Genomic DNA, 11,356 nt, shown 5'->3' with positions numbered 1-11,356 from the left:
AGTTGAAATTTGATCTTCAACTGTTAATATCTTCTAGAAATTTTCGGAAAAAAATTTTCAATATTTTTCTCGTACTCCCCAAGTGTACCTCTATCACCCCTTAAAAGGAATGACGCCAATTTTGAACCACCCTGTATATTTCCTACTTTCATAAGGGGTTGGTGGTTTGATTTAAATAAACTAATTTTATATGTTTACCTTTCTCTTCCTCTATTAATCCGAGTAAAAGTTTCACATATTAATTTGATTAATAATTAAGTTTAATTAAAAAAAAAATTGAAAATAATATAAAATACGAAATTGCCTAGTTACTAAATTATTGTCATACGCTGTCAGCTATGACAGTTCAACTTTCATCGTTCTTATTGACGGTGTTTCTTTTCAAGTCGGATTGTGTTTAACATTTTGTGATGGAAAAAATCGGGTACTCTACTTTATGGTGTTTCATGTTTGTCTTTGTCAACATCGGATTAGATTCAGGTATGTTTATGTTTTGAGTTTCGTTGAAAGCATTTCCATAGCGCAAAATATTCTTGAGATAGTTGGCTTTAAAATACCAACGTAACTGCTTCCTATCTGGTGTTAAACAACATTTACTGTTTTGACCGTTTTCTACTCAATCAACATTTCGCTAAAGGACGCGATAAGGAGTTATATTATTTTATAAATTTTACTGCAGAATGAACTAAGCAGCAAAATACTTTATGTCTGCAATCAATGAAGTTTCATTCAGGTTTCCGCATTAAATTCGATTCTGGCAGCTGGATAAATAATGGATGAATAATTCATTGATGGGTACAAACTATTATCAAGCTATTATTAATGTGTTAAATGCGGTTAATATTTATTTTCAAATTGTAATTCTTGTTTAATTCTTGCTCATTCACAAGAAGAACTGCCATCCTGTCCTTTTTTATCTGAGTTTTATTAATAGATGAATGTGTTAACAGTTTGCATGTGTACCTGTATATTTAATAATTATATCGAGCTTTTACTCGAATGCTTTTGTGAGTTGCTTCTATATTATGCATCTGTTGCTATAAAATGTTCTTGCGTAATGTGCCATTTTGTATACCTCTCTTCGTATTATTTTCCGGCTATTTTATTAGGATTTTACGTCTAAATTTGACGACTAGCTTCTCTTATAGATAATTTTGATAACTTTTATTCCTAGTTTTTGAAATGCTGTTTTCGACTATTTCCCGATAATTGATGTTAGTAATTTTTCCATAAGAAAACAGGCCAACAACCTAACACTTTTCACCATAGCGATGCTGCATATATCACAATAGCTGGTTAATGTTTTAAAATAAAACCACCCATTAACCAGTGTTAATCAAAGCTGACCCAATATTTGTCAACAGAAAGCAAAAATGAACTATATATTTTAAAAGCACATGCAATTAAGCAATGTAAAAGAAAACAAAATTATTCAAAACCAGCCCAAACATCCAGAAAATATGTGAAAAAAGTACTTACAAAATATATATTTTCCACGTTGAGTTTGGTTTTCAAATTGTTAACGCCTGGACATTATTTGCTTTCTCAAGGAAAAGTCGTAAATCTCATTGACTGAAAAGTAGTTGAAAAACGCATCTTCCCCAGAAACACCACTAAGAACGGCTGTGAGTAACATGATTGTCAATAATGTGAGCATATTTTCAACTTCGAACGTGAAGGCTTTATAAACGTGTTAAAAATTAGACAAATTTCTATGCGTTTGATACATGGAGTGTTTCAAATTAGTGAAAATTCAGAGCAATAAAAGTTAGCATTCTTTTAAATAGAAACTTCTTCGCAAACCAGGCCTGCCTTAATTAAATTGTTTCGTTTCGGACTAATATTGTCATATATTACTTTACAATTTAATTCAAATTGAAATGTGTGACGGTTTTCTAATCTTCAATTAATCATTAAGTTTCAATTAACATTGCGGTAATGAGTAACACATGCGATTGCGATTGTAAATGAAGAAATTTATGCAGTCGCAAATGTTAAAGAGTTTGCGATTAGAACTTTTCCCTCTCAAAATCAGTATCCTTAACAAAACGCTACCAAAATATCCAGCAACTATACTTTTCAAACGTTTAGGATTACTAGGCAGTTAATTTCGATATTTCCGAAGAAATGTGGTTGTCTCTCAGTTTCTCTAGCTTGTACATATCTTTAACTTATGCGAATCTCGAAAGTGTTTTTGAAGCGCACAATTTAAAACCAAACCGCAAATGTATCATAGCCAATTTGTGTTAGGGTTGTCTACTACTTGTCTGTAAGTAACTAACCTCTCACTGGACGCATCATTTCTGCGCTGATTTTTAACCATAATTTGCAGATTTGAATTTTCCGCATTTAGGAAATTTTCGTTAATTTAGCCATATTAAGTCTGCAAGGTAACCGTCTTCTTCGTTTGCAGTCTGCAAAATGATTATTTATTTTTATTTTAAAAGAGAAACATCTTTATATAATTACTAATTGTAATTATAAAATCATATAAAAGTAACACAAAATTATATAATTAAAAATAATAATAAGATAAAATAATTATAAAATCATAATTGAATGTTATTTCGGAATGCACTCAAGCTAAATTGCTATCAATAAGAATAGACCATTCTCGTTTTAACCATAACCAAAAAAATTTGTCAGCATATCATATACGTAATTTGATCAGCAAGAACAGCTTAGATATGAATTGTCGATTTCATCGTTCACCTTTCGATGGCAAAATAGATTAAATCCGTTTGTCACTAGATCAACTTTAATTTACCTTTCCATTATCCTGAAAGTGTGGAAACAATTCTGTTTGGAAATAAATCACTCGATTTTTCCAGACTAACAAAATAATCCCATCAACGAACAAAAACGCTGCCAATAATGGCCTATTTTGCCTTTGTCTGGAAACTCCATTATCTGACCTGAAACAAAGGCACAAAAAGAGTTTTGATGCCTTGACATGGCATCGCTTTTGGGTAGTACGTATTTATCTATTTATTTCGAAAAATACCGTGTTTTGCTTTAAAAAAATCGTTGGATCATGTAACCATCTTTCGTCTGGACCGTATTTCAAAGTTGCAAATTCTAATCAATGTCTGTACTTTTATAATAGGGAGGTGTGAGTAGAAGATTCTCAATAACATAGCCACTGATTGTTTATAAACAAATATAAACATAAATTACTTTTTAAGTGTTTTACTTCATTTGATAAACATTTCAAAGTTTAGTTGTTATTTTTCAATTAGCCAGTTTTCGTGCTGCAAAAAACCTAATTTGCCTTTTCTTTCACGCGGTATGCCATTTTTCAACTACTGCCAAAGTTTTCTATTCGAATAATTTTTCAGTTTCATGCAAAAGCTTCTAAAGTAATGGAGCAGCTCTAAACTTTTTATAGTAAACTGGAAAGTTGGGACTAATTTAGCTCCGCTGTTATATTAAATTATTAACGAAAAAGCTTTTCGTTGACGCAAAACTGTAATTGACAAAAAGTTCGCTAAATATATTTCCCTATGGTTAAAGCGGAAAGATTTGTCACGGTTTTAACTTTCAGTTTAGTAAAGGTTTCTAATTGTAAATATTAATTATCAATTCGCGTCCAGGATTAAAGCGAACCACCGCCTACGCTCTTAATTATTTTTAAGTCTTTTGGAGAACTCGATGGAACACGCAGGATCATAAATCCCTATTATCCTGGTACAAATTATACAAGTTAAGTTCAGCCGGACGATAATTTCGAAATGTGTCGGAGGTGTCAGCCGCTTAACTGAGCAAATACGTTAGCTCGTTGTTTGCAATTACCACTAGCAGTTTGGTCAAAATATTGTCTACGTGGAGGAAACCAAGTGTCCAGTTATTTTGCAGTTCAGATTAGATGTTAAATTTACTCACTTTCTTTTCTCGTTAAAAATAACGTGTCATTTCAGCTTAAAGAGATGGAAACCTTAACATATTAAGCAGCAGAATCAAGACCTTGTTAGGATGCTTCCAGTCGTAAAACACTTCAAAATAAAGCCTTGTCAAATTCGATAGGATAGGTTCGGAAAAAGGAACTTTTAGGTACTTAATTTAAACAGAAATACATTGTTTAAAGTATATACTCAAAAGTTTGTCGGTTACTTAATAAAAGACACCAAATATTTTCTGGATTCAAAGTAGAGAAACGATAGTTTATTTCATGACTGTATTTTGGAAATATTTTTTTCTTCTTTTTTTTCTCCATTAGTTTCATAACAAAGATCACCAGAGTGAGTGATTGCAAAATTTTACAACGAAAAGCACAGTTATCATTTCCTATACAACAAGGCGTTTTATGGACAAAGGTTTTTCACATCTACTGAATGAAAGAAGAACTCGACCAAGAACATTATGCAAAACAAAGCGGAGTAAAACATGTATTTTATGACATGGTTCTATTTCAAAGGAACATCGTTAACTCGAAATTAAAAGTTTACTTTTCTCTGCATCGGCACATGCCATTTTGCACCTTGCTAAAGCATTTCTTCGTAGCATATGTAAGGTGTCTGTTAGAGTATTCCAGATACTTTGTATTTGAATGTTATGACTTACTCGAAACAAAAACTTCAATTTTATGATCCTGAATAGTCTACGGTTAATGAAAAATGACTTGGAGATTTACTAATTTGCAATTTGCCTGATCTTGATCAGAATTTAGCACTCAGATCAGACTCAGAGATATGTTTTTTCGATTAACATATATGCTGTCTTCAGCTGACACATTGCTTAATGTCAGAGCCAAAGAAACGAAGAAGTAGAAGAAGATATGTTCTGTAAGCTGACTTGCGAAAGAAAAGTTATGCAAAGGAAAATAATCCCGACGCTAATACAAGAAGAATTTCGGCAGTTACTGGAGAAACTTATGACATTTGTGCACGGCAAATTGCAACAAAATGAACTAAACCCTGATCATTATCAACGAGTTCGTGCAAATTTTCCTCCGGATCTTCCCCAAATAGTTCCTGTTTGTTGATTGTAGAACGATCACATGGATATTATTACGAGAATCTTTTTCTGTGTCCAAACTGCATTTTGAAAAGAAGGAATCAGCAGCTTACGCAATGATTATTTTCTATGAACAATCAGGAACCTTCATAGTATTCGACAAATTTGTTTTCAGAGAAGATTGTCCGTAAAAGTTGGGGCTCCGAATAATTAATAATGACGTTATTGGACCACACTTTTTGTCAGGTTGGTACCCGAAATCTTCTGATATCAATCTGTTCAACTTTCTGAGGATTATTTCACTCGATTTCTCTGATTCTGTCACCATAGTTTTCTTTCAATTATTTCATATGATTTTGTAAATTTATCCCAATTATTTTTATGAACCATTGAAAATTCAGAATTTCATAAAAAATGCATTTTGCTGCTTGCCCCTAGTCAGAGAAGTAAACTCGCCAGACACCCGGTATTTGCTGTTTCATGCGTAATTATTTTGCAATTAGGGGACAATTTTATATTTATAAAGAAGTCTGAATATAAATTTTGAATGATTTAATGTATGGCAGATAAAGGATATCACATGCTAGCAAGCGCAATTAACTCTATCTTCGTGTGGGTAACCACAACTTGGTTTAACGACCTTGTCATGACAATATTCCCAACTTGGAATGGTAGAGTAATAATGTTCGTACCCTATCAAATTACATTAATGCTACGAGATTAAAACCTAAAACCAGTTTTGTTTATTGCTGAGTTCGTTTTTTAACGCTTTTTTATTGCCGGCACACGGCCGCAATATCTCATAATCTGCAAGTAAAAATATCTTGGAATAAGAATGGAAGCATTTTAATATTCTAACCCATTTATGAAACGACACGCGTAAACCCAAAACAGGGAATTTTATTGCTGTCTCTAATCGGTTACATTATGTACACGATCGTTTAGAAAGCCTGCCTTTTCCTACGTTATATTATGCCCCTATTTTTTAGAGCTGCTTGATAAGAGTCTGATTATATCACAGCCGTTAGTATGGATATTTTCTTTCAAAATAGTCGTAAATTTTTATTTAGGATTACTATAGCTACTTTATTTAGATGATCATTGTTTGGTTGCCAATAATTAGGAAACAGAAAACGTTTTTTATTTTTAATGTCTAACTTTTTCGAATGTTGATAGTCGATATACATTGAAAGACAACTTAACATAATTAAATGAAATTTAGATTCGTTCCATTAAATCAGCCATTTTTCAATTGTGCGAGATTTGCGTCATTTTTATAAGCAACTTTTTCGAACCCAGAACAATGGTTCAGGTTCGCATGCACGCAAGTGAAACGAAGCACAATGGGGTGGGAACAAACTCGGCGAACCATGACTCGAGACGGTTTAAATTTCTTTGGACATGGCAAGGGTATATTGCAGTGGCTTGTTTATATGGTGACCCAAACAAGCTTTCTTGCTTTAGTTTAAAAATTATGTAAAGTGCATACGTTTTTCTCAAAAATTTTAGGGCAAAGCTTTTGAGATTTGAATCTGCAATTCCAACCTCTTTAACGCTTGAATCTTTTTATACAACTTTATTAGCAGTTACTGGTTGACTTAAATTGTGGAAAACTAAATTTCAGTTTCAAGAAGAAAATTCAAAATTCAGATAAATTTTATCAATTTGGGCTTATGCCGAAATTCGAGATTTTTTCAATTCAGACGTCCATAAGGTTCTGTTGGAGCACTGATACTGTCAGCGAAAACGTTTGAAAATATTAACATAATTGCTTGGGAGTTGGTTGAAGCAAGATAAATTCACATTAAAAAAATGTTCACTGGAATTTGCACATGCGATAACAATAACAATCGGAGACTCGCCCAGCAATCAAGTAAACAAAAGTGTTTACTTTAATCACGGTAAACAAGTTTTGTCGATCGACTGTTTGGCTCTCTGTGTATATCGAAAGTATAACATCATCAAAAGTGTGCACTTCGAACTTCCGGCCTTCAGCGTCTACAGGTGTTCTTGGGGGGCTTCTGATGGGTTGACAATGGGTTCAGTCGTAAACCGGCGCGCCGGCCTGATCTAGATCAACGTATTTTTAATTTTATATAACCGGCATTAACCGATTTTGCAAATTTGCCGCGGAAAAACCGCTGATTTATTAACAAAAAGTTTTCCAGAATTGTTTTGTGCGTGATGTGTAGAACAAAATAAAAATGAAAGCTTTTTGGTGGTTAGTGATTATTCTGTGCTTCTGTGAAAGCAATGGATATATTCGAAAATATGGTAATTTGTTAATTTATTTTGATCTTCCGTATATTTTAAAAGATCCTTCTCAAGAATCAGAGCTCTCAGTTGTGCACGACGTCTCTGTATATGCCGAGCGAAACACTATAATCCAGATTTTGCAAAGTTTTGCTGGTATTTAAGCGGAATTTTTCGGCAGTCTTTTATAAACTAATAATCTTATTCAAATTGCCTCTTAAGATCGGGATTGCAAGCTACCACTGATGGATTTCTCGAATATATACATTTAAAATATCATTTATTCGAAACCATTCTTGCGTGCTTGGATTTGATGTTCCGACCATTTTTCCGATTAAACCAAGTAAAATATTCCATTTCAAATTACTGCATTATATCAAAGGTATTATGAACGTATCCAATACACGAGAAACTTTTATTTATTCTGTCCGATATTCCCAAGTCGCTTGCAATACCGAATATAAAATTTCCATAAAATAGTGGACTTTTAGCCAAGACCAAGTTCGATTTATATTCAGAATCCGGATAGAAAATAAGGAAGCGGATCTCGTTCAAAAGTTAAACCAACGAAGTTTAACCATTGATAAATCTCTAAGAAGTTTCGCAAAAATATTGGGAACTATATAACATAACTTCCGATGATAACTCGAATCACAAACTACGGCATCTGTATAAACAGATTTCCCGAGGAAATGAAGGAAAAAATTAGTCAGGGCCTACTAAGAAGTATATATGGAAGTTTGCCTAGTTTATTCTCAGTTGGCGTTTTCAAAGTGGTGTTTGATATATCGGAAGTTTCTTTTTAGAACTAAGCAGCATACGAATTTGGATATCTTATCTTTGAGTAGAAGTTATCGAGGGACATCCAAGAAATGTTCAGTCATGTAAATTTAAGTTGGTCAAAGCTGAGCTTCTGTGCTTCTTTGAATGCTACGAGGCATCTGATTTACGTTTTGATATTTTATTATTTTTGATATTTATTTTTAACTAAAGGGAATAACAAGAGGAAAAGGGATTTGAAATAATTTATTTTTCAGCTGGTGCTGGAACGAAAACGAAAGACATGTATGCTCATGTGGGCACAACCGCCCGACTACCATGTCCAGTGAATCCGGGATTGTGTGGAAAACTGCACAGCGTTAAATGGTACAAGGATACTTCGAGAATATACGTCCTCAGCCACGCTGGTACCATCAGGAGGCCAGAAGGCGATGCAAAAGAAAGGTAAGTTTGGCTAGTGCTTTAAAAATGTGAGTGGACAAGAATTGAGAAATCGTAAAATTTGAATATTAAGTTAAAGGTTTAGTAAATTTCAATGTAATACCTTTAGTCTTGACATTTGAAACCTTCGACAATTATTCATTGGTATTACAATTTTTTCATTAAATCGATTTATCTATAAAATGAAAATTTGACACTCCTAACCCACGAACTTTAACCAAAATATATTATTTCAAATAGCATCTGTAGAATTTGGTTAATTTGATGGTTTTAAGAGCACATTTTCTTTTACTTATTAAGTACTTGCACTTTTGTCAGATACCTTTTCGTTTTCTGGAGTATAATCCTAGTTTTTTATTTAACTATTGTGACATCTTTTGCCCATTATTTTCCGTAGCGAGGTCTTTTTCTTTTGAACATTACGTTAAATCTGTATTTTGTTACTTGTCAGTTATGTTTTGAGTCTTCATGAACTAAAGGTAACTTGGAAACTAAGAGCAATATATATTAACTGACTTTAAATTATAAATTTAGAATCTACTGAAAAATACATAATTGCTCCTACCTATTCTATTTAAAGTTATGTAACAATTTTTTCTCTATAATAATAATTTTATTACTCAATTTAATTCGATGATTATTAATTTATTATTTGATAATTATTGACTAAAACCATTTAATCATCATATTATTGCTGTTCCTATAATAATCGTTCATTAAATATTTTATATAATCGCAGTTTCCTTCTCACGAAACTCTGACATTCAATGAAAAACGACTTTGATGTTCTAGAGTGTGACAAAAAAAGAAATTAAATATTTTGAAATTGGCCAAGAAAATCGAGAATTGATTGAAAGTAAACAAACAAACTTGAGCATTGAATTGACCATAAATCAGCTAACAATAAGGAGAATCAAACAAATATAATGAAAATAAAAATTAAAAAAAATTGAGACATCAATGCTAAAGTAAAGATGAACTGGCATCTATCGCGACAAATACTCGAATTCAGAAAAAACATTCCAAATTATTATCATAAAGGCATATAAGGTAGTAAAATGTTTCCGACATGGTGGTCGCCTTCCTCCTATATTTTGAAGGAGGAATTATTTCTATATAATTTTTTTATAAACTTTGATAATTAAACTTTTTAATGTTTTCCACTTTCTAAAATGATTCTACATTTTGGCCAAGATTTCCGTAGGAATTTTAAGAACTTTTTTGTCAAAATTTTTTTAAGAGCTTTGAAAAAATTATTTATGAAATAAATTTCACTTGTAACTAAAATGAGAGAGAGAATAAGATCTGATCAGAGTTCTGTAATATTAGATTTCCTCACTTTCTTTCCATGGCAACTTTATTTCATAGATAGTCATAGATCAGTTAAAAAATTATAGAAAAGTTAATAAATAATCAAGTTTTCTGAAATTATTTTTTCTTCATGACTAAAATATAGGATGACGATCAACAAAACGTAAGTTGCCCTTCCTGATGAAAATTGGTATAAAGTAAATACTGCCGGTACTTTATAATCATTTTTTTCTCAATTTAAAATCTTTGCCTCTGAAATACCGTACAAAATTATTTTTTAAATATATTTTTGGGATTTTGTTTTCTTCCAGTTGACTTATTATGAATTTATTGCACACACATGTTTGTACGCCTTCATATTTCATTCATTTTTTCTTATCACAATCTAGAACACTGAAGTCGTTTAAAATTGAAATTGAGTACCAAAGTTTCGTGCGAAGGAGACTGCAATGTAACTGAAATTTTAATATAGTTATTATTATATATAATGTAAAACTGAAAATTTGCTCCTCTCTGGAGTTGTAACACCATTTATCAGATTAAAAATAATAGTCTTATATGCAAGCCCCAAAAAGGTGTGATTTTGAAATGGATAAAATCATTTGAAAAAAAAAATAAAAACTAGAACCATGCGATCCAACAAAAAATGAAGCACATTAAAACACATCCAAGTATCCAACTAATACCAAGAAAGGAAAGATGGTTTTCTTTTACAGTAGCGCAAATACTCAATTAATTCTTCCAGCTTCCAGATATTTACTAAACAGTGTCGCCTTTACGGTTCTTGAACTGCAAATGCTACCACGCAAAGTTATATGAAATATTTGAAACAAAGAAATATTATTTCAAGATGTGAACTCAAGCTTAAATCGACATAACAACTGCAGCGTTTCTGCTAAATATTCAGTGCATTCGAGCACCCTTTGAAGTATCTGGAAGATATAATAAGCAAAGCAACAAACTGTTTTTCATATCCGCTGCTAAGAAGCGAAGCTGCAGCTGCACAGCTTGTCTTTTCGCTACGTTTCCCGTACTAGAATCTTATTTTCGTTTACAGCTCAAACATTTCGGGAGTCAGCAGTTTTAGATGTTTGAGCTCTATATAAGCAGAGCTAACGGGTTGAACCTTCAAACAGAACTATTGCTGACGCTGGGATTTAATCGTGGTTTTGACGTGAAAGATCGCTGGGATGAAGGTGTGCAATCAAGCGCAAAAGCAAATCTGCATAGGGTTTATAAATATTTACTTGTGAAATGTTCTTGAAGAAATCGGTTTTCCTGGGATTTATCGGTACCTGTTTGCTAGATATCATAAGCGCATTGTTTTTAAGTTTTCTTTGAAAAAATCTGTCGACAAACCAGGGATTTTTGTTGGACACTGTTAATATTTCAACGATATTCGGCTTGTTGGAGAATGTGAAACAGACCAAAGTAAATTTAGTAGCTGCACAGTATTCACGGATGCCCAAAAGTGTAAACAAGATAGGATAAACCACATTTTAAATCTGCCTGTTTATACAGTTTTTATCTAGTTGTCTAGCTGTGTTATATAATTCTTTATTCTACACGGAATATATTTATTAATATATTCCGTGTAGATAATATTATAAATTATTAT

At 32.3% G+C, this 11,356-nt stretch overlaps 1 protein-coding gene across 6 annotated transcripts in view; it reads left to right on the top strand.

Annotated features, from left to right (window-relative positions):
* Nucleotides 1-338: 338 nt before the first annotated feature.
* Nucleotides 339-11,356, top strand: part of LOC109533087 (hemicentin-1) — a 168,044-nt gene continuing 157,026 nt past the window's right edge. For 3 of the 6 annotated variants that reach the window (XR_007281416.1, XM_048666102.1, XM_048666103.1), the window contains exons 1-2: nt 340-480; nt 8,244-8,430. Coding sequence is in view for 3 of the 6 variants with exons in the window: in XM_048666102.1 (XP_048522059.1) it covers nt 411-480; nt 8,244-8,430 (257 nt within the window). In the remaining 3 variants the exon portion in view is untranslated. Of the gene's footprint in view, nt 481-7,053; nt 7,228-8,243; nt 8,431-11,356 lie in introns of those variants that run through there. The other 3 variants (XR_007281415.1, XM_048666101.1, XR_007281414.1) reach the window with 2 other exon arrangements.

The sequence above is a fragment of the Dendroctonus ponderosae genome, unplaced genomic scaffold (genome assembly GCF_020466585.1).
Source record: "Dendroctonus ponderosae isolate FM_Combo_2020 unplaced genomic scaffold, Dpon_F_20191213v2 Dpon_F_20191213_4, whole genome shotgun sequence".
NCBI classification, from domain to species: domain Eukaryota; kingdom Metazoa; phylum Arthropoda; class Insecta; order Coleoptera; family Curculionidae; genus Dendroctonus; species Dendroctonus ponderosae.
The sequence above is the reverse complement of the archived record's forward strand: the minus strand, read 5'-3'. Positions and strand labels throughout refer to the sequence as shown.